The 23960-nt window shown below is 52.1% G+C and overlaps 1 protein-coding gene across 6 annotated transcripts in view; it reads left to right on the top strand.

Annotated features, from left to right (window-relative positions):
• Window positions 1-23960, top strand: part of LOC119970362 (solute carrier family 28 member 3-like) — a 422249-nt gene that overhangs the window by 21183 nt on the left and 377106 nt on the right. For all 6 annotated transcript variants that reach the window (XR_005461594.1, XM_038804850.1, XM_038804849.1 and 3 more), the window contains exons 3-4: window positions 1273-1344; window positions 19960-20060. Coding sequence is in view for 5 of the 6 variants with exons in the window: in XM_038804850.1 (XP_038660778.1) it covers window positions 1273-1344; window positions 19960-20060 (173 nt within the window). In the remaining variant the exon portion in view is untranslated. The remainder of the gene's footprint in view (window positions 1-1272; window positions 1345-19959; window positions 20061-23960) is intronic.

The raw sequence follows: 23960 nt of genomic DNA, 5'->3' as shown, positions 1-23960 counted from the left end.
TTACTGATGATTTTTCTGAGTGCTTAAACTAAAACTGTGGTTAGGAGGTGAATGCTTCTTACTTAAAAGTATTTTTATTTCTTACATAAATAAGTATTTAAGATATAAAGTTAATTCCATTCTATCCTTCACCAACTAGCTTTCTGGGCTGTAACAGATACTTCCATAATTTTCACCATTACTTCTCTCAGCATTTTCAGATATATTCAATCCAATTTTGGTGTCTTAAAAACATTGAAAGCCTTTCTCGTACCTCTTTTTAAAAAGTCTAATTCTCGCTTAGTATCTCAACGAGCTTTTCTTTCACTGTGACTATGGCAACATCTTATTCCCCAGTATAGGTCGATGTAAAGTATTAATTCAGTCAAAAGGAATGCTCTCTTCCTACATGTGTCTCCTTTCTATATCTTAATTGGCCTCACACCTTGCCTTACTAGCCTTTTAAAAATCTAAAGAAGACTTTTAGATCTCCTTTTATATTAGCTGCCTGTCTCTTTGTCCATTCCCCTTTTTCTTTCCCTTTTCATTTCTGCTCTGAAATTCTCACATTTAGCCTGGCTGTCAATTGTATTATCAACTTGGCATCTGTCATAAGTCCCCCTCTTCTGTTTTATCTTACTGGTCTATCATTTTTGTCATCTGAGGAGCTCTGGCTTTGCTTGACCTACCCATCCCCCTATTGGCAATGGAACTGGATTGTATGCAAACTGCCTACCCTTTAAGGTTAGCCACTGGTTGACTACAATTTTGGTTGCCAGTTGTTGATTCCAGTCTATCCAGAACAAATCTAGCCTCAGCCCCTTGAACTTGGTGCTCCTGCAAATTGCTGTTTGTCCTTTTCCATAGCAAATCTGAACACTGGTGCCATGATCACTGTTCCCTAAAAGTTCCCTAACTAACACATTGACTTGTCTCACCTCATCTGGTTCATTAATGTCCTTCAGGGTATAAAACTTGCCACCCTCATCTGGTCTGGTGTGCCATGTGACTTCAGACACACAGCAATGCGCTTGACTCTGAAAATGTCTTCTGAAATGGTCGAGCAAGCCACTCAGTTCAAGGGCAATTAGGGATGGGCAATAAATGCTGACCCAACAAGTGACACTTCCAACCCATGAAAGAATAAAAAGAAACTCATTCCCTATTACAAGATTGTCAATTAGATGTTAACTCATAAAGAGATGTTGCAATATAACATTTAGTTTTATCTCTTGATTAATAAAGCATTTCAACACAATGATAATGTTATGATTTTTTTTAATATCATGATAGTGGCCTGCAACCAGAGACGACCTTGGATGTGGAACCAACAGTTAAAGATAAACCACCCTCTAGACTGAAAAGGTTTGAAACTTGTATATGATAGCGAAAAAAATGAATATTTTTAGTTATATTTTATCTTTTTAAATAGTACTAAGTTAAAGTTCATTTTTAAGGGAAGGGGTGTTGGAGAAGTGAATCTAGGCGTGGGAGAGGGGTAGGTGAGGGAAGTGAGCCGCTGAGCAGGAGTGGGGTGTGTGAGCCTTGGAGTGGGGGGACTTCAGTACTGAATTCAGAACGAGAAAGGGGTAGTGAGTCTTGGAGCAAGAGTGATGTAAGCAAGCCTCGGAGCAAGTGTGAGCTAAACGAGCCTTGGAGCTGGACTGGGGTAAGCGATCCTCGGAGCAGGAGCGGGGTAAGTGAGCTTCTGAGTGATAGTAGGAGTAGCGAGCCCCAGAGTGAAAGTGGAGTAAGTGAACCTCAGAGCGGGGTTTGGGAAAGTGAACCTTGGAACGGGAGAGGGCCAAGTGAGGAAAGTGAGCCTCTGAGCGTGAGTGGGGGAGTAAGTATCTGTGCTGAATTCAGATTGAGAGTGGGGTTAGCAAGCCTCGGAGCAAGAGCGGGGCAAACGAGCCTCGAGCGAGATTGGGCTAAGCGAGCCTTGGAATAGGAGTGGGGTAAGCACCTAGGAGTAGGAGTGGGGGAAGTGAGCCTAGGCGTTGGAATAGGGTAAGAGGGCCTCAGAGTGGGAGTGTGGGAAGGAGGTCTTGGAGTGGGTGAATGGAGCCTTGGAGTGGGGGAAGGAGGCATGGACTGGGAGTGGCGGTAGTGAGCCTCTGAGTGGGAGTAGGGGAAGCGAGCCTTGGAGTGGCAGTGGGGGAAATGAGCCTCCAAGCTGGAGTGTGGTAAACAGGTCTTGGATCTGGAGTGACGGAAGTGCGCTTCCCATCTAAAGTGAGAGAAGTGAGCCTTGGAGCAGGAGTGGGGGAAATGGCCATCGGTGCGATAGTTGGGAAAGGGAGCTTTGTTGCTGAAGTATGGGAAGTGGCCTTTGGACCTGGAGTGGTGGTAATTGTCCTCGGTGCTGAATTCAGAATGGGAGTGGGGTTAGCGAGCCTCGGAGTGATATTGGGGGAAGCAAGCCTCGGAGCGAAAGTGGGGTATGCAAGCCTCGGAGCGAGAGTGGGGTATGCAAGCCTCGGAGTGGGGGAAGTGAGCCTTGGAGCGGGAGTTGGGGTAGCAACCCTCGGAGGGGGAGTGATGTAAGCGAGTATCGGAGTGGGAGAACTGAGCCTCGAAACTGTTGTGGGGGAAGAGATTCTAGGAGATTTCCTGGCGGAAGTGAGCCTTAGGAGTGTTGAGTTAAGGAAGCAATCCTTGGAGCGGAAGTACCATAAGCGATCCACAGATGTGGAGTGCGGGACGCGAGCCTCACAGTGCAATTCCGCACACCAAACCTCGGAGCAGGTCAGGGGAAGCAAATTTTGGGCGAAAGTGAGGGCAGTGGGTAGCGGGCCCTGGAGTGGGAGTAGGGGAAGCAGGCCTTGGAGCTGGAGCATACCTCAGAGCTGGAGTTGGGGAGTGAGCCTTGGAGTGCCAGTGGGAAGCGAGCCTCAGATCGCAAGTGAGGGAAGCGATTCTCGGAGTGTGAGTGAAGGATGCAAGCCTTGGAGCTGGAGAAGGGCAGCGGGCCTGAGTGAGGAAAGTGAGCCTTCGAGTTGGGGAAGCAGACCTTGCTGCAGCAGTTAATAAACTCAGCAGGTATGGCAGCATTTGTGGAGAGAGAAACAGTGTTAATGTTTCAAATACATATGACTCTTCTGCAGACCTGATCTCACTGGAGCTCTGACTTCTACCCAAGTATTTCCAAACTTCACTCTCAAAGAACACACTTGGAATCTTCCCCCAAACAAAACTTTCTCTCAGACGCCTTCACCGAGGATCCACTTCCAGAATTTAATTTTCTCCTTTCAGTATTCCTGTGTCTTGGATTGCTACCTGCATTCAATCTTCCACAGTGGTGCTTTTAGGTACACAGTCATGCCAGTAGAACACTACGGCTTCTCAGGCTGTATTAAGATACAGTGGGGACTGGGAGTGGTGGTAGTGAGCTTCTGAGCGGGAGTAGGAGAAGCGAGCCTTGGAGTGGTAGTGGGGGATGTGAGCCTCCAAGCTTAAGTGTGATAAGCAGGTCTTGGATCTGGAGTGACGGAAGTGCGCTTCCCATCTAGAGTCACCAAACTTCTGATTTACCTCAGATGTCTGGCTTCTCACGGAGATTACTTTAAATCTGGTTCTTGCAGCTGTCTCTTTACCTCAGAGCACTTTCTCTACTTTTTACTTGAATTCTCCTTAACAGGACTTTGTTCAATTAGTGCTTTGTTCCTTTAACTTAACTGCCTTCCTGAGATATTCTTTTTGTCTCACATCCCTCTTTTCTGGGACTTTCTTTTGTTCTTTTGAGAAGTCTGTTTTCTGCAGCTCCCTGAACCTGTCCAATTTCTCTAGCGTTAGCTTGTGACTAATTCAGAAGACCTTTCTGTTCTAGAGTGGCCCCATGTTACTAAGCAAAAGCCCAGTTTTCTTTTAAATTCTCTTTGCTTTCACGTCATGAACCCTCATTGCCATACATCACCTGAACCAAACTGAAGTAATTCATCATTTTATATACAGAAATAGAAACTTGAAGTTATTTAAAGCTGTATCTTATTTCTAGTATCCACAAATACAAATTACGTTAAACTCCCTCTATTTCCTGACGAGACAATAAAAATCCTGCAACGCTCCTTTCAATTCTTAATGGTTGAGACATTTAACAATCTGGGGTCCCACATGAGGGATACATGCTCTTTGTCGAAGAGGGTATGAAAAGGTAGGAATTATATGACTTGGGCCTATGGCTTGTAATATAGCCTTATAAGATAGCCTTGTTGAACTGCAAAATCTCAGTGTCACTTTTTATCACTCAAGGAGCAGCCTCAAAGATAAGAAGCTGTGGCCCATGTTAGACACTGGACCCCCTCTACACTGCTTGTGCTGGAGATTATGCACCATCACCGACAAAACTCATCTTTGCATGCCTATCTGATTGTGTGAAGTCAACACCATTGGAAAAGTGAATTATCCAGAATCAGTTTTCAACTCGTTGATCTCTGTAAAGAAATATCCCATTGGACTTTGATTCTGGACTCTGGAATCCACGTGACATAATTATTTATATTTTCTGTGGTCTCTGCACCGTAGATCTTCCTTTTCTATATCTCCCTTTTACTGTTGTAAAGGAGACAACCTTATGACCATCCGCATTTGAGTTGTGCAATTAGGCTAAACCTTTGAATTCATCCCACCTTGAGTTTGCTGCGGGGACTATGAATAGAAAATTGAATTATTAATAATAATCTTGATTGTCACAAGTAGGCTTACATTAACACTGCAATGAAGGTACAGTAAAATGCCCCTAGTTGCCAATTATATGCCCATTCTGCAAATTTATTAATATCCTGTAATTTGGTGTAGATCTCCCACCCAATTTGGTGTCTTCTGCAAATTGCGTTTTTGATTCCAAAATCTAAGCTAGTAGGATACATTATAAATTTTGAACAATGGAGGTTTCAGCATTGGTTACTGAGATCGACGTATCTTCTGCCAATCTGAAGAGTTATCCATTTCTGAAGTTAAAATAAAACATCACACCCAGATTCCAAATGAATCAGGTTGGTTCAGAAAAATAATATTTTTATCAGTCCAAGGATATATTGGAATTAGGCATGCATGGGTTTGCACATGCACAACAGTTACATCTCACCCAGCAGGACACCAATTTTACATCTCACCCAGCTGAACACCAAATAATAATTAGATGAACTTCATGCATCAATCTGTATTAAAACACCTGAAGTTCGTTAAGGGAGGGCAGAAAGCCATTGCAGACCGTTTCCATTGTGTGAAAACAAATAATTTAGTTAAATATGAGCATCAAATCAGCTTAATGATTTACCAATTTAAATGCTTATACTCATTCCACTATTTTAATATATACTTAACCATGCACCCATTTTTACTCAAAAGCACACATCTTCCCGACACAAATATTTACATACATTCCATATACACTAATTGCAGCATAAGTGCCATTGAATTTCACATCATTTGCGCTGCATGAGACCTAAAATGTAAATTAATAGAGGCTACTGTTTAAGCTTCTGAGTTGCTGTAGCGTAAAGGAGACAGGAGTACTGCTTTTCCACAAAACACCTTGATGGCTTTGATCCAACTTCACACACAAATCTCCAGCAATAAATAGTGCCATCTGTACCCCTTTATATATCAGTGACTTCTATTGGATAATTGACATCAAATTAGTATTTAATTGAAAGGTCTGTGAACCCATAGAATTAGAATGATAGAATTTACAGTGCAGAAGGAGGCCATTCGGTCCATCGAGTCTGCACCGGCTCTTGGAAAGAGCACCCGACCCAAAGTCCACACCTCCACCCTATCCCCATAACCCAGTAACCCCACCCAACACTAAGGGCAATTTTGGACGCTAAGGGCAATTTATCACGGCCAATCCACCTAACCTGCACATCTTTGGACTGTGGGAGGAAACCGGAGCACCTGGAGGAAACCCACGCAGACACGGGGAGAACGTGCAGACTCCACACAGACAGTGACCCAAGCCAGAATTGAACCTGGGACCCTGGAGCTGCGAAGCAGTTGTGCTATCCACAATGCTACCATTCCTAACAGTCTCCCCTTCCTTGGAGGAAAAAAATATTTTGATGAATTTTAGTTTTCCCAGAAAAACAGAAAATACAAGAACGACAAAACACTCAATTTCCCCCCTTTTTTAAAAACAAAATAAATTTCTTAAAGAAAAAAAACATTCATAGAAAGATACACCCTTCTTTAATAATGTCCAAAAGTTTCTTCGAACTAGCCCCTCACAAAGTAAAACAGTTGGATAACTGATAGCTGCTGTCGACTCATTTAATTGTCCAGAATCTGCTTTAAACTGCGATGTCAATCCTCAATCTTTTCTCATCTACATTTTTTTTAATAAATGTTTTTTATTGAGTTTTCATATTTTATATATGACAAATTACAAATTATTAGAGAGAAAAAAAAAAGAAAACACAAAAATTTAACATGAATATTTACAGGTAAGCATCTTCATAACAACAATTGTGGCCGCCCCCTTTAGCCAGCATACATATTTTACATTCCCCAATATGGCCGAGGCACATGTTTATAGGCATTTATTTATAGTTTGGTTTTGGGCCTTGGCTTGCCATCAAACCCCCATAACGAGCCCGTAACCCCTCCCCCCCCCCTCCCCCCAGCTACCTTCCCCCGATTCCCGTCCATTTTCCCCTGATTCTTGGCCACCCGACTATTCTTCCTCTTGTACGTTGGCCACAAACAGGTCCCGGAACAGTTGCATGAATGGCTCCCACGTTCTGTGGAAGCCGTCGTCCGACCCTCGGATGGCAAATTTGATTTTCTCCATTTGGAGAGATTCCGAGAGGTCGGACAGCCAGTCTGCAGCCCTGGGCGGTGCTGCTGACCGCCAGCCAAACAGGATTCTACGGCGGGCAATCAGGGAGGCAAAGGCAAGGGCGTCCGCCCTCCTCCCCAGGAATAGATCTGGCTGGTCTGAAACCCCGAAGACCGCCACTATCGGGCATGGCTCCACCCTCACCCCCACCACTTTGGACATAGCCTCGAAGAAGGCTGTCCAGTACTCCACAAGTCTGGGGCAAGACCAGAACATGTGGGCGTGGTTGGCCGGGCCTCTTTGGCACCGCTCACATCTGTCCTCCACCTCCGGGAAGAACCTACTCATACGGTTTCTCGTTAAGTGGGCTCTATGTACCACTTTTAGTTGCGTCAGGCTGAGCCTTGCGCACGTGGAGGTGGAGTTGACCCTATGCAGTGCTTCGCTCCAGAGTCCCCACCCTATCTCCATCCCCAGGTTGTCCTCCCATTTCCTCCTTGTTGCGTCCAGTACGGTGTCGTCCCTATCTACCAGTCGGTCATACATGTCACTACAGTTCCCTTTCTCTAGGATACTTGCGTCCAGTAGGTCTTCCAGTAGTGTCTGTCGTGGCGGTTGTGGGTACGTCCTTGTCCCCTTTCGTAGGAAGTTTTTGAGCTGCAGGTACCGTAGCTCGTTCCCCCCAGCTAGCTGAAATTTCTCTGTCAGTTCGTCCAGTGTTGCGATCCTGTCGTCCGTGTATAGGTCCCTGACTGTCGGTGTCCCCCCGTCCTGCCTCCACCTTTTGAAGGTGGCGTCAGTCAGTGCTGGTTTGAACCTATGGTTGTTGCAGATGGGAGCCTTGCCCGACATTTTGTACAGGCCAAATTGCTGCCGCAGTTGGTTCTAGGATTGGAGGGTGGCTGTCACCACTGGGCTGCTGGAGTGTTTTTTGGGTGGGGATGGGAGTGCTGCCGTGGCGAGGGCCCGGAGGGAGGTTCCCATGCAGGAGGCCTCCTCCGCACGCACCCACTCGGCTTCTGGCTCCTGGATCCATCCCCTTACTTGCTCAGCTGTTGTCGCCCAGTGGTAGAATTGTAGATTCGGGAGGGCTAGCCCCCCCCTGGATTTTGGTTTTTGTAGGACCTTCTTTGGGATCCTAGCATTTTTATCCCCCCCCCCCATACGAACGCCATGATAAGTTTGTCCAGCGCTTTGAAAAAGGCCTTGGGGATGTAGATCGGAATGGATCTAAACAGGAAGAGGAACCTGGGCAGTACGTTCATTTTGATCGTCTGGACTCTCCCCGCGAGGGAGAGCGGGAGTGTGTTCCATCTTTGCAGGTCCTTTTTAACTTCCTCCGTCAGGCTGGTGAGGTTCCATTTGTGGATCCCTTTCCAGTCATGGGCTATTTGGACCCCAGGTAGCGGAATTTATGTCGGGCTTGTTTGAACGGCAGCCCCTTTAGTGCTGCCCCCCCCCCCCCCCCCCCCTTGCTGGTGCACTGGGAAGATCTCACTTTTGCTCATGTTGAGTTTGTAGCCCGAGAAGGCTTCAAACTCTTTCAGGAGCGCGATGATTCCGTCCATGCTGCTTTGTGGGTCTGAGATATAGAGGAGCAGATCATCCGCATAGAGTGAGACTCTGTGCTCTCTACCTCCCCTTCGGATCCCCCTCCAATTTTTTGCTGCCCTGAGCGCGATTGCTAGCGGTTCGATTGCTAGTGCGAACAGCAGCGGGGACAGTGGGCATCCTTGTCTGGTGCCCCTGTGCAGCTGGAAGTATTGGGAGTTGGTATTGTTGGTCCGTACACTCGCCATGGGAGCTTTGTATAGGAGCTTTACCCAAGCGGTGAATCCTGTTCCAAGCCCAAACCGCTCCAGTACCTCTATGAGGTATTTCCATTCGACTCTGTCGAAGGCCTTTTCTGCGTCCAGGGAGATGATCACCTCTTGTGTTCTCTCCCCGGAGGGGGTCATTATCACGTTCAGCAGGCGCCTGATGTTCGCGGTAAGCTGTCTACCTTTGACGAAGCCTGTCTGGTCCTCTGTGACCACCTCAGGTATACAGTCTTCTAGGATTTTGGCCAGTATTTTGGCGTCTGCGTTCAGCAGAGATATGGGTCTGTATGACCCACATTCCGTTGGGTCTTTGTCTTTCTTAGGTATCAGCAAGATTGAGGCCTGTGCTAATGTGGGTGGCAGTGTGCCCCTAGCTAGCGAGTCTGTGAACATCTCCCGCAGGTGCGGGGCCAGCGCTGTCGCAAATTTTTTGTAGAAGTCCGCCGGGAATCCGTCCGGTCCCGGCGCCTTCCCCGTCTGCATGGAGCTAATGCTCTCCATGATCTCTCCCAGTGCTAGTGGTGCTTCCAGATCCTGTTTCCTGCCCTCTCCCACGACTGGTATGTCCAGTCCATCAAGAAACCGGTTCATTCCAGCCTTCCCCGTTGGGGGCTCTGAGGTGTACAGCTCTTGGTAGAAGGCCTTGAAGGTTTCGTTAATCCTTTCTGGTTCTGTTTCCCACGTGCCTCTGGTACCTCTGATTTGCGCAATTTCTCTGCTGGCTGCCTGCTTTCTCAGCTAGTATGCCAACAGGCGGGTGGCTTTGTCTCCGTGTTCGTACAGGGCCCCGCGTGCCTGGCGGAGTTGGTGTACTGCTTTCCTGGTGGAGAGCAGGTCAAAGTTCCTTTGTAATTTTCTCTCCGCCAGGAGCTCTACGGTCGGGGCCTCGGAGTATTTACGGTCTACCTCCAGTATGGAGTCGACCAGCTTCTGCCTAGCCACCCTTTCCTCACTATCTCTTTGCGCTTTGTAGGCAATGATTTCCCCTCTTAGTACGGCCTGAAGCGCTTCCCAGAACGTGGAGGATGAGACCTCCCCGTTTTGGTTGTTCTCCGTGTATTCCGCTATGGCCCGCGCTATCCTTTCGCTGAAGGCCTTGTCAGCTAGTAAGGCACCGTCCAACCTCCATGTGGGGCGCTGGGCCCTTCCCGTCTCCAGCCGCACGTCCATGTAGTGTGGGGCGTGGTCTGATATCACAATTGCGGAGTATTCCACCTTGTCTATCCCTGGAAGCACCGTTTTCCCCACCACAAAGAAGTCAATTCTGGTGTACACGTTGTGTACTGGGGAGAAGAAAGAGAATTCTTTCTCCCCCGGGTGGGCAAATCTCCAGGGGTCCACTGCTCCCATCTGCTCCATATAGTGTCTGAGTTCCCTTGCCATGTTTGAGGTTTTCCCCGTTCTGGGGTTTGATCTGTCCGTCTTTGGATCCTGTACACAGTTGAAGCCCCCCCCCCCCCCCCCCCAATGATTAGTCGGTGCGTCGCTATGTCTGGTATTTCTGCCATGGTCTTTTGGATGAAGCTCGTGTCGTCCCAGTTGGGCGCGTACACGTTGACTAGAACTACCGGCGCCCCATCCAGGGCCCCGCTGACCATGACATACCGCCCCCCTGGGTCTGTAACCGTCTTTGTCGCCCTAAACATTGTCCTCTTGCCAATCAGGATCGCCACCCCCCTGGCCCTTGTCCCATAACAGGAATGATAGGTTTGTTCCACCCAGCCCTTTCTTACCCGCAGTTGGTCCTGCTCCCTCAGGTGCGTCTCTTGGAGGAAGACTATGTCGGCCCTCATGTTTCTGAGGTGGGTGAGGACTCTAGATCTCTTCACTGGGCCGTTAAGTCCCCTTACGTTCCAGGTGACTATCCTGGTGGGGGGCCTGTGGGATTAACCATATTTGTCAGGTGGACGCGCCCCTGCCCTCTGGGGTTTCCCTTTGTTAGGGGGCCGTCCAGGATGGCCACTATCACTGCTCTCCCCATGCGGTCGGGTCTCTGCGCTCCGGGGTTTCCCCTTGTCCCGGTGGCACCCGCCATGGCCGTCCACTGTGTGTCCGACACGCGGGTAGTTCCCTGCACTCCGGGGGGCCCCTTCGCTCACAGACCGTACTGGGTGGGTGCTTGCAGCGGTTCCCCGTTTCGAGCCCTTGTTTGTGGCACTTTGTGGCCCTGTTCCTTTTCTGGCCTCTTTTGTCCCTTTGTCCCTGCATTTCCCCTCCCTGGTCTCTCACACCCCGAGTGCCCCCCCCCCCTCCCTTTTCCCCCCTCCCCTGTATACCCCTCCTTTGCCCCTCTATCCCCTATTCCTGTCCCCATTTGCTCTCCCGACTTTGATGGGTGATCCCCCCTCCCCTGCCTGCCGCCTTCCCCCCTGTTGGGGGTGCGCTGCGGCCCTGCTTTGTTGCGTGCCCCCGTCGCTAGCTTTCCTGCTAGCACAGTGGCTCCCCTCTCGGAGGTTGCTGTCCCACTTCTCCTCTCCCTTCTCCAATACTCCCGTTCCCTCGTGCTGGGGCCTGGCCTCCCACCTGGAGCGGTCCCTTGGGCAGTGGGTTGTTTTTTGTTCTGGGTGTTCCTGCCGGGGGGGAGGGGGTTGGCTTTGCCTCGCCCCCTCCCCACCCCCCCGTCGGCATGTCGTTTCTCCTTGCCATGGGCCCCTCGTCCCTACCTCCCATGGCGTTTTTCCAGCCCGTACTCCTCGACGAACCTATTCGCCTCAGCAGGGGCTGTAAAGAAATATTCCTTGTTTTGGTATGTGACCCAGAGTTTTGCTGGGTACAGCATACCAAAACGCACTTTGCTCTTGTAGAGAGCTGCTTTCGCTCTGTTGAAGTCAGCCCGTCTCTTAGTTATGTCCGCTCCAAGATCCTCGTAGTTCCATTTGCAGGCTCTATTTTCCTTGGCCCAGCGCAGGATTGTGTCCCTATCCCGGTACCGGTGCAGTTTGGCTATGACTGCTCTCGGTTGTTCCCCTGCCTTGGGCTTCGGGCGCAGTGACCAATGAGCTCTGTCCATTTCCGGTGGGGTGGGAAAAGTGTCCCCCCCCCCACTAAGGAGCCCAGCATCGCAGCCACGAATGTTGTGGGGTTTCTGCCCTCGATCCCCTCTGGCAGGCCCACTATCCTAACATTTTGCCTTCTCGAGCTGTTCTCCTGGTCGTCTATCCTGCCCTTCAGGCTCCCCTGTGTTGCACCCAGTCTCGCCACTTCCCTCTCCAGAGCCGTGACCCGGTCGCTCATGTCGGTCGCTGCTTTCTCCAGCTCTTTAATGGTTGCCTCATGGGCTTCCAGTTTCTCCCCTTGGGCATCCACTTTCTCCTCCAATCTGGTCAGAGCCTGCTGCACCCCTGACATGGCCCTGGCCACTGTTGTCTGTACTGCGGCCTCTCCGTCCTCTTTCATCTCTGCCTTGATTGCCTGCAGCTGCTCCCTCACCACCTCGGCAAAGGCTGCCTTCCAACTCACGCCCCCCTCTAACCCCAGGGGAGAGGGTACCTGTCTGTCCAGCTCTTTTTGATGCGGCGATACATCCTTCCCGCCGCTTCGTGTGCTGATTCGTTCGCCCGAGCTGGCTTGCCCTTTGCCCCGTCTACTTCTGGTGCCCCCTTTCTCTTGGCTCCCTTCTGGCATTTTTTTCTCCCCCTTCCCTTTCATCTTTTCTTCTCCCCTTGTTTTTCTTTTCCCCCCTTTTCCGCACCCTATTTTTATTTTATTTATTATTATTTTTTTTAAATTTATTTCCCCCCCCCCCCTTCTTTCCTTTACCCCTTTATTTTATTTATTTATTTCTTAATTATTTCTCTCCTCCTCCCCGCTTTTATGCAACTCCTCTCCGATGGGCTTACCTTTGCTGGGAACGAGTGTAAAAAGAGAGAAAATAGTATATACTCCCCCCTTTCTCTTTACCAGTTTTCTTTTGGGTTTTTTTTTTTAAAACAGAAATATAAGTCTTTTTTTTGTTTTCACTCCCCTTCCTTTCTCCTCACTCACCCAGGAGAGAGAGAGAGGCTTTTGCCAAGTCCCTTTGTTCTTGCCACGTGGTGGTCGCTGCCGTTTGGGGGGGGGGTGGGCCGGGCCGGTGGGTGGGCCGGTGGTCGCTGGTCGCTGCCAGTTGGGGGGGGGGGGGGGGGGGGGGGGGTCCCCGCTGCCGCACTTCGCACCCCGCGACCTCCTGGTCGCTGCCTCCGGCTTGGCCCCCCCTTCGGTCCCGCACCGCTCTTGGGGGGGGGGGGCCTGCCGCTGCCGCACCGCTCCTGGCCTGCGTTGGGGGGGGGGGGGAGGGAGAAGGGCCTGCCGCACCGCTCCTGGCCTGCGTTGGGGGGGGGGGGGGCTGCCGCACCGCACCGTTGGACCGGGTTGGACCTGCCGCCGCCGCCATGCCCCGCTGCCGCCAAGTCCCGCTGCCGCCGAGCCCCTCAGTCGCCGCCGCCGAGCCCCTCAGTCGCCGCCGCCGAGCCCCTCTGTCGCCGCCGCCGAGCCCCTCTGTCGCCGCCGCCGAGCCCCTCTGTCGCCGCCGCCGAGCCCCTCTGTCGCCGCCGCCGAGCCCCTCTGTCGCCGCCGCCGAGCCCCTCTGTCGCCGCCGCCGAGCCCCTCTGTCGCCGCCGCCGAGCCCCTCTGTCGCCGCCGCCGAGCCCCTCTGTCGCCGCCGCCGAGCCCCTCTGTCGCCGCCGCCGAGCCCCTCTGTCGCCGCCGCCGAGCCCCTCTGTCGCCGCCGCCGAGCCCCTCTGTCGCCGCCGCCGAGCCCCTCTGTCGCCGCCGCCGAGCCCCTCTGTCGCCGCCGCCGAGCCCCTCTGTCGCCGCCGCCGAGCCCCTCTGTCGCCGCCGCCGAGCCCCTCTGTCGCCGCCGCCGAGCCCCTCTGTCGCCGCCGCCGAGCCCCTCTGTCGCCGCCGCCGAGCCCCTCTGTCGCCGCCGCCGAGCCCCTCTGTCGCCGCCGCCGATGCTCCTCCGCCGACCGGCCTGCCAGGGGGGGTCCCTTCCCTGCTCTCTGCCGCTTGCGGGAGCCCCTCTCCCTGCGACCGCTTCGCTCGCCGACCGGAAGTCGAATCCCCGAGAGGCTGAATTAACCACGCCTCCATTAACGAGGCATAACTGGACAAACGCCCAGCGATCGTCCATTCCATTGTAGACGATCGCAGAGCTGTGTTCTAGTCTATTAAAGCCTGATTTTAGTAAAGCACACGCCTCGCGTACAATTGATGGCACATCAATTTAATAGACTAAGACTTTGAAGATGGAGTTCCGGATCAAGCCCGAATGCCTCCGCATCAGCCCGCAAACTCCGAACTCTGCAGAACTTTTCCAACTCTGGCTGACATGCCTCGAAGGGTTCCTAGCATCTACAACCACCCCCCCCCCCCCCCCCCCCCCCCCCCACTGTGGCACAGAAGCTGCACGTCCTCCACTCCAGCGTGGGTATTGATGCCTACGCAATAATGAAAGAGGAAACGGATTATGATGACGCAATACAAAAGCTAAAAGGACAATTCATCAAACCAGTCAGCAGGGTATTCGCCCGACATCTGCTGGCCACCAGAAAGCAGGTCCCCGGTGAGTCACTAAACCAATAATACCGGGCCCTCCATGGCCTGGGGAGGAGTTGCTCCTGCGTAGCTGTCTCGGCTACGGAGCGCATGGAAATACTGATCAGAGACGCTTACGTGGCTGGGATGCTGTCCCCCACTATCCGCCAGCGGATGCTGGAAAGAGACGACCTCAGCTTAACTGAGACACTGACTCTCTCCTCCTCTCTGGAGGTCGCGGATCAAAACGCCCGCTTCTATGACCCTAGCCAGGCCTCCTGGCACGCTTCACAACTGCCACCCGCCGCTCACCACCTCCCTCAGGCCTGTGCCGTGGCACGCCCCGACAAGTCCACGGGGCCCCGCTGCTACTTTTGCGGGTTCGCAAAACACCCTCGTGCGCGCTTCCCAGCCCGCTCCGCCCTCTGTAAGAGCTGAGGGAAGAAGGGCCACTACTCCACGGTCTGCCAGGCCAAAACGCTGGCTGCGGCGTTTCTGGACGGCACGCAGCACTCCTTTCCACCCCCCCCCACCCCCCCGCCCCGCCCCCAGGCCTCTGCGACCAGCCTGTGCGCCTCTCTCTCTCCCCCGGGCCTCCCGACTCGCGCCCCACCGGCCGACATGCTCGCCTCTCCGGGCCCTCCCGGTCCCTACCTGCCCGCCGCGCGAGTCTTCCCCCGACCCCGGGCCCTGGCATCCGACATGCTCGCCTCTCCGGGCCCTCCCGGCCCTACCTGCCCGCCGCGCGAGTCTTCTCCTCCCGCCCCGGGCTCCTGCGCGCCTCACCTCCCCCTCTCGCAGCCGCTCCACTCAGCTCGCCGGCACCTCCAGCGACCATGAGGGCCTCCTGGGCGCCGCCATCTTGGGGCGCCGACCCCACGTGCGGGTCCTGGGCGCCGCCATCTTGGGGCGCCGCCATCTTGGGGCGCCGACCCCACGTGCGGGTCCTAGGCGCCGCCATCTTGGGGCGCCGACCCCACGTGCGGGTCCTGGGCGCCACCATCTTGGGGCCCCGACTTCACGTGCGGGTCCTGAGCGCCGCCATCTTGGGGCGCCGACTCCACGTGCGGGTCCTGGGTGCCGCTATCTTTGGATCCCGACTCCACGTGTGGGTCCTGGGCGCCGCCATCTTCGGATCCCGACTCCACGTGCGGATCCTGGCCACCGCCTTCCGGGATTTGCACGCAATGTTCCTCCAGCATCGACTCGGACGGCGACGACGGACACGGATTTTCTCCACGGCTCGCGGCCTTTCAGCTCGACCAGTCACATCCACGCACGCTCGCCAAAACGACAACGCTGATCCACCTCAACGGCCACGAGACGGGCTGCCTGCTGGACTCCGGGAGCACGGAAAGCTTCGTTCACCCTGACACGGTAAGACGCTGCGCGCTCCCTGTCCATCCGGTAACACACAAAATTGGGTTAGCCTCAGGTTCGCACTCCATCCACATCACCGGGTGCTGCATCGCGGACCTCACGATCCAGGGGAAGGTTTTTAAAAATTATAAATTCCTTGTCCTCCCTGACCTTTGCGCACCGGCACTCCTAGGACTGGACTTCCAGTGCAACCTGCAGAGCTTGACCTTCCAATTCGGCGGCCCTATACCCCCCCCTCACTGTCTGCAGCCTCGCGTCCCTCAAAGTGGACCCCCCCCTCCTTGTTTGCTAATCTCACCCCCGATTGCAAACCCGTCGCGACACGGAGCAGACGGTACAGCGCCCAGGACCGGACCTTCATCAGGTCCGAGGTCCAGAGGTTGCTGAAGGAAGGGGTCATCGAGGCCAGCAACAGTCCCTGGCGAGCCCAAGTGCTGGTGGTCCGGACTGGGGAGAAAAACCGGATGGTCATCGACTATAGCCAGACCATCAACCGATTTACGCAACTGGACACGTATCCTCTCCCCCGTATTTCCACCATGGTATACAAAATCGTGAAATACAAGGGGCGAGATTCTCCGCACTCCCGACAGTGCGGAGAATAGCGTGGCTCGTAAAATTTTACGGCCACGCTGTTCCGACGCCCTCCCGCTATTCCCCCCCCCCCCCCCCCCCCACGCCCGACTCTCGATACGAATCGCTGCCGCCGTTTTTTTACGGCCGGCCAGCGATTCTCAGCTGATCGATGGGCCGAGTTCCCAGCCCTTTACGGCTGTTTTTACGAACGGCAAACACACCTGGTCTGGCCGTTCGTAAAAACGGGCGTAAACTCTCGCTTTTTATAACCATGGCACCGATTGGCACGGCAGTACCACGGCCGTGCCAAGGGTGCCATGGGCCCGCGATCGGTGCCCACCGATCGCGGGCAGCGGGCCCGATGCCCGCGCACTATTTGTCCTTCTGCCGCCCCGCAGTATCCATTCGCGGGGCGGCTAAGGGGCATCCCGGCCCGCGCATGCGCGGGTTTCGCGCAAATGTGCGATGACGTCATCCGCGTATGCGCGGGTTGGAGTCTTCCAATCCGCGCATGCGCGGCTGACGTCATATGACGCGTCAGCCGGCGCTAACTCTGGCAAGCGGGCTTAACGAAATTCGTTAAGCCCGCGATGCCGGAGTTTACGGCGTCGGGATGCTAGCCCCGACCGGGGACCAGAATCGGTTCCCGGTCGGGAAGGGTGGGGCTGGCGTCAAACCCGTCCGGATTTGACGCCAGCCTTACGATTTCTCCCCATATGGGAGAATCTCGCCCAAGGTCTTCTCCACTGTGGACCTTAAGTCCGTTTATCACCAGCTCCCCATCCGCGCGAGTGACCGCATGTACACCGCGTTCGAGGCTGATGGGCGCCTCTACCACTTCCTTAGGGTTCCGTTTGGTGTCACAAATGGGGTCTCTGTCTTCCAACGGGAGATGGACCGAATGGTTGACAAGTACGGATTACAGGCTACCTTTCCGTAACTTGATAATGTAACCATCTGCGGCCACGACCAGCAGGACCATGACGCCAACGTCCAGAAATTCCTCCAAACCGCAAAACTCCTTAACCTCACATACAATAAGGATAAGTGCATGTTTAGCACCGACCGTCTAGCCATCCTCGGCTACGTAGTGCGTAAAGGAATGATAGGCCCCGAGCCCGAACGCATGCGCCCCCTGATGGAACCCCCTCTCCCCAATACCCCAAAATCCCTCAAACGCTGCCTGGGGTTCTTCGCATACTACGCCCAATGGGTTCCCAATTACGCGGACAAGGCCCGTCCCCTCATTCAAACCGCGACGGAGGCCTGCCAGGCTTTTAGCCGCATCAATGCGGACATCGCAACGGCCACGATGCGCGCCATCGACGAGTCTCTCCCCTTCCAGGTCGAGAGCGACGCATCAGAAGTTGCTCTGGCGGCCACCCTGAACCAAGCGGGCAGACCCGTGTCCTTTTTCTCCAGAACTCTCTAGGCTTCCGAACTCCGCCACCCCTCTGTGGAAAAGGAAGCCCAGGCCATAGTCGAAGCAGTGCGACATTGGAGGCACTATTTGGCCGACAGGAGGTTTACCCTCCTCACAGACCAACGGTCAGTAGCTTTCATGTTTGATAATGCACAAAGGGGTAAGATCAAGAATGACAAGATCTTACGGTGGCGGATCGAGTTGTCCACGTACAACTATGATATCTTGTATTGTCCTGGGAAGCTCAATGAGCCTCCTGATGCCCTGCCCCGCGGTACCTGCGCCAGCGCTCAGATAGACCGCCTCCGCTCCCTCCACGCGGACCTCTGCCATCCAGGGGTGACCCGCCTATACCATTTCATTAAGGCCCGCAACCTGCCTTTCTCCATCGCGGAAGTCAGGACAGTAACCCGTGACTGCAACACCTGCGCCGAGTGCACACAGCACTTCTACCGCCCCGAGCGCGCACACCTGATCAAAGCATCCCGCCCCTTCGAACGTCTCAGCATTGACTTCAAGGGGCCCCTTCCCTCTAACAACCGCAGCATTTACTTCCTGGCGGTAATCGACGAATACTCCCGCTTCCCCTTCGCCATTCCCTGCCCCGACATGACCACATCGACCGTCATTAAGGCCCTACTCTCCATCTTCTCACTGTTCGGCTACCCCGCGTACATACACAGCGACCGGGGGTCCTCATTTATGAGCAGCGAGCTGCGTCAATTCCTGCTTGACAGGGGCATTGCCTCCAGCAGGACGACCAGCTATAACCCCCGGGGTAACGGACAGGTCGAGCGGGAGAATGGTACCATCTGGAAGACCATACTACTGGCCCTCCGGTCCAGAGATCTCCCTATTTCCCGATGGCAAGAAGTGATCCCGATGCCCTACATTCTATCCGCTTACTCCTCTGTACCGCAACTAATCAGACACCTCATGAACATCTTCTTGTTTTCCCCAGGAAGTCATCCTCCGGATCCCCTCCCCCGACGTGGCTGGTCACTCCCGGACCCATCTTGCTCCGGAAGCATGTGCGGGGTGCACAAGTCTGACCCGTTGGTAGAACAAGTCCAGTTACTCCACGCTAACCCGCAGTATGCGTATGTGGAGTACCCAGACGGTCGGCAGGACACGGTCTCCCTCCGGGACCTGGCACCCGCCAGCGTGCGACCTTCCCCCCCCCCCCCCCCCCCCCCCAATCACAGACCCCCCCCTCTTTTTTTTCACCCCAGCACCCCACTCAGGTTCCCCATTCCACATCCATGGCGTCTCCACGGCCAGTTCGGGTGACGGAGACTATTCAAGGTCCATCGCTCCAGGACATCAGCGGAACCATCGGCCGACCCGACGTCAACTCCTCCACTGCAGCGGTCTGCCAGGACGTCTAGGACCACAAAAAGACTGATCGAATCTTTCTAAAGTTCTACAGCTCCATGGACTTTGTGTACATATCGTTTTGTTTGGACCAGTGGGAGGCCCCCAAATTCGATAAGAGTAAGGAGAGAAAATTTATCCTCCCGGCTGCTACTCATATCACCAGTTCTCTCTCCCCCCTCCCCACCCCCCCCCCACCCCTCACCCCAAAATGGCCGCGGTCACCGCTCTCACCATGAGGTCGGGCCCCTGCACTCCGGGATTTCCCTTTGTCCAGGGGCACCCAACATGGCCACCAGCTATATGTACGCCACGTGGGTGTGCCCTTGCACTCTGATGTCTCCCTTTGTTTAAGGACCATTGTGGTGATATGATCTGCATACCTGTCTGCCATTGGGGCAGAACACCGGCTTACCATTGGCCCTGGTCGGTCATGTGCCTCTCGACCGATTGACTGAGAGGCTGAGTTAACCACGCCTCCATTAACGAGGTATAAATGGACAAACGCCCGGCGATCGTCCATTTCATTGTAGACGATCGCAGAGCTGTGTTCTAGTCTATTAAAGCCTGACTTTTGTAAAGCACACGTCTCGCGTACAATTGATGACACATCAACCCTCCAAATTGGCTGCCTGTTCCATGCCCACCGAGGCCTGTGTCTGTCTCGCTGCCAACCCTTTCCTGCCTTACTGCCGCCTTTCTGTTCTGTGAGTCCCCCATCCCTATTATTCCCCCCTCCCTGTACCACCTTGAATTCTGCCCTCTCCCTTCTGCCCTGCACCCCCTGGCCAGATACAGTGAAGTTTTCCCTTTTTTCCCCTGAAAAAGTTGTATCTTGCAACCATCCTCTGCTACCACTGTTTAAGCTTCTGAGTTGCTGCAGAGTAAAGGAGACAAGAGTTATGCTTCTCCACAAAACACCTTTATTACCTTGATCCAACTTCACACACAAATCTACACCAATGAATAGTAGCACCTGTAACCCCTTTATTTCTCAGTGATGTCTGTTGGATAATTGACACCAAATTAGTATTCAATTGGAAGATCTGTTAAATCATTCCTAACAGCTATAAGTTAAATCTTTCTGTGATTGATCCGTTGTTTTGTCTGTTCAGATTCCTCCGAGCTTGTGGAAAGAAATATGAACAGCAGCAAGAATTCTGTTCAAAGTACAGAAAAAATATTTATCGTATAGTTCTGATCATCCTCCTGACAGGTAGTGTTTAAGACATTGTGAATAACTGAAAACAACATGATTAATATAATGATATATTGTTCTGAAATCTAATATAAAGTACAAACTTGCTGTCCACATGCATTACTTCCTGTAACTTTTTTTTAATGTTAACACTCATAAGGGAAACATTCCTATGCAAACAAATTACATGTAAGCATTTGGCTAAAACAATTATGTTTTTTGAAAAACTCATTTACGTTTTTTTCATTAACTTAAATTGCAATATTTAACTAAGGATAGGTTTTTTGCAGGCGTTTCATTGTTCAGTGTTTTCAGTGTAGAAGAACTGACTGTTTACCTTCAGTCTTGGGTGCCTTGGTTGGAGTTCTTTAAGCCACCATTTGTGCACTTACAAGACCTTCAGCTCAGGGCTTGCAGGTCAACTGTACTAACATTTGGACTGTTTTCCCACTCATTATGTTCACCCGGTCCCTGGGGTAGCAAGAGTCCAGTCTTAAGACTGACCGGTGGTCAATCCTTTCATGTCTTCATGTGTGGCAGCAAGAAGACATTACCGGGCTGTCTCAGGAACAACACGAGAAAATAATCTCTGTCACAGGTTCACCCCTGACTTCAGTGGCTTAATTTCCAAAAGACTGATCTTGTGTCTGTGCCCTGGACCTCTGGTGGTAAGTAGAAAGAATGTGTTATTAAGCTAAAAAAATAATAAATAAGCGCAACAGGGAAAGAAATCTGCAGATAAATTATTTCGACAATGTTCACAGTAAAAAAAATTGAAATTTTATTGGTCTGATGGCTGAATGATAAATCTATATTTGGAAGCATAGGACAGGTTACTATTGTGAAGAGGATTTGGCATTGGGGTTGTGAAGTGCTGTTGTATAATAGTGGATTGAATTTGATCATTATATGGAATCCAGTTTCCTTGCCACCCATGTTGATTGCCATATCTTATCTTCATTCAAAATCTGATTGTCTACTTTTGTGAACCGTACAATTGGTTCACTTTCCTTTCAGTTGTTTCCATTTCTAAAACTTGCTGAAGGGAGGTAAGATGTGATCATAATTTTGGAGACTTTACGGAGGTCAACTGCAAAACCTCCATGATCAATGTGGCCTCTGAAACTATTACTTCAACATTCCAGTAGTTTGATGTATATCTGGATGTGTAAAACTCATTACACCATCAGTCTGTGATTGTGCTGATTTAATATGTCATCAGCCATGAAAGGATGGTGGTGGGCAATTAAACAACTCGCTGGAGGGGAGCATCGTTGTACATCTTATCCTCGATGGCAGCACCTCAGCTCCAGAAGATCAGGCTTAAATCTTTGCAAACACATTCCGTCAACAATGCCAAGCTGCTTGCTCCAATGTCACACGTACCACTCTCAGGAACTGACTGAACAATTGGATACTGTAAGGACAACAGCCCCCAAATAGCATCATGGCCATGGTGCTGAAGATGTATACTCCAAAACTAACTGTGCCTCTCGTCTTGCTGTCCCTGTTAGGATACCGGACCAGACTCCAAGACTTGTTAGGATACTGGCCAAGACCAGAACCCAAAACAATTTTTTCTAAATTTGTAAAACTGTGAGGAAAGCATACTCCACCCCAAGAGTGATGATTCTGACTATGTTAAAACAACCTTTAATTTAAACACAGAATCAACTACATTAACATCAAAGAAAATAGCTTTGCAATTATCAGTTAAACAGTTCTTAAACACAAGGAAAAACTTCAACTTATTATATATGTCTGCTACCAGCTCCAATTAAGCAACCCAATGCAGTTCAAATGCCACTAAAGTTAACAAACTTCCGATGGCGGCCATGGAGTGAGTGGTCGCTTATTGGTAGTTCCCGCTCATGGTGGACCTTTGAGAACATTTTCCCTGATTTATGGGGGATTTGATCGGCAAAATAGGAGGTTGGTGAGGTAGACGAGAAGAATTCCCCACCAGTGTATGGAAATGTGGACGAGAAGTGGTCTGAAAAGGAGAGATCATTGGGCAAAGAAGGGAGTGGAGTCTGCAGCACAGAAAAACATGGCGGAGGCTCAGGGACTGGGATTGCCAGTCCAGTGGTCCACGAAGCAGCTGGTGGAATTCCTTCAGGAGAGCTTTGCTAAGCAAAGGCAAGAGAACCTGGACTCAATTAAGGCGCGTTTGACCGGGTTGGGCAAAGATTGGAAGCCCAGGCCAGGCATTCCAGAAGGTGGAAGAAGCAGTAGCTAACCGTGATGGCAGCGGAGATGGGGCTGATGAGGGACCACCAGAAAAGGCTGCAAGAGAAGGTGGAGGATCTGGAGAACAGGTCGCGCAGGCAGAACCTGAGGATCATTGGCCTCCCGGAGGGCAGTGAGGGATCGGACGCAGGGGCATATGTGGCGGGTATGTTCGAGAAGCTGCTGGGGGAAGGTACATTTACTTGGCCCTTGGAGCTGGACAGGGCGCGCAGAGCGCTTATGAGGAAGCCGGATGAATGAGCCATCGAGGGCGATGGTGTTATAAATGCACCAGTTCCTGGATAATGAACAGATCTTGAGGTGGGCCAGACAGACGAGGAGCTGCAAATGGGAAGATAATGAGCTGCGTATTTACCATTGTGCGGAACTGGCCAAAAGAATGGCGAGCTTCAATGATAAATCGGTCCTCTTCGACTTCCATTGCAGCCATGGAGGAGTAGGTCGCACATTTGATAACTCCCGCCTGTGACGGACTTTTGGACCTTTTTCCCCCCGGTTTTTTCCGTATTTTATGGGATAAATCGGTGAAGAGTGAGACAGTAAGGAGAAATCCCCCTCCGGTGTATGGAGAATTGGACCAGAGGTGGCTGTGTGAGAAGACAAAGTCCTATAAGGAAGACGTGAGCAGAGCTGGTAATGCGGGAAAGCATGGCGGAGAAGCAGGGCCATGGGGAGATGGCACAGTGGTCGACGGCGCAGCTGGTGAAATTTTTCGAAGATTGCTTCGCCAAGCTGAAGAAGGACACGCTGGACCCGATTAAGGGTTCGATTGATCAAGTTGTGCAGAATCTAGAGACCCACTGGAGAGCGATCCAGGAGGTGGAGAAAGGAGTCCGAGCGCGAGGAGTACATAACCGTGCTGGAGACCAAGGTGGAGTTTAACGACCGCCAGAAAAGAATGCAGGAGAAGCTGGAGAGCCTGGAGAACAGGTCCAGGAGGCAGAATCTTAGAATTGTCGGCCTTCCTGAAAGCAGTGAGGGATCGGATGTGAGAACTTATGTGACGGACATGCTGGAGAAGATGATGGAGGCTCAGGGCATTCCCTCAGCTCCTGGAAGTGGATAGAGCGCACAGAGCCCTCGCGAAGAAGCCCCGAGCGAACGAGCCGCCGAGGGCAATGGTGGTACGCTTTCACCATTTCTGGACAAGGAACACATTCTGCGGTGGGCCAAGAAGGAACAGAGCAGCAAATGGGAGAACTGTGAGCTGTGCATTTAACAGGACCTGGGCGCGGATCTGGCCAAGAGGCGAGCTGGGTTTAATCAGGCAAAAATGGCCCTCTTTTAAGAAGGGGGTGAAGTTTGAGATGCTGTACCCAGTCCGTCTGTGGGTCACACATGAGGAATGGGACTTTTATTTTGAAACACCAGACGAAGTATGGACTTTTTATTAAAGAAAAGAGGCTGGTGGCGAATGAAAAGACAAGGAAGTCTTGGAGAAGTACTGTGGCGGCGATTTGTTGTGCTTGGTTGTATAAATATAAATAGTGCTATGTGTAATAAGGGGCTGTTTGGATGGCTAAAGGTAACTTTGTCTTGCAGGGAGCTGGTTAGAGGGGGGATGGGCTTTGGTCATGGTTCTGTTTTTTGCATGATAATTTTTCTAAAGTGGCTGTTTCTTCACTTTTTTCTGATATTTGTTTACTGGGGAACGTGATGCTTTTAAAA

The sequence above is a fragment of the Scyliorhinus canicula genome, chromosome 8 (assembly GCF_902713615.1).
Source record: "Scyliorhinus canicula chromosome 8, sScyCan1.1, whole genome shotgun sequence".
Classification (NCBI taxonomy): Eukaryota; Metazoa; Chordata; class Chondrichthyes; order Carcharhiniformes; family Scyliorhinidae; genus Scyliorhinus; species Scyliorhinus canicula.
Note: the sequence above shows the minus strand (reverse complement) of the source record. Positions and strands in the feature narration are given on the sequence as shown.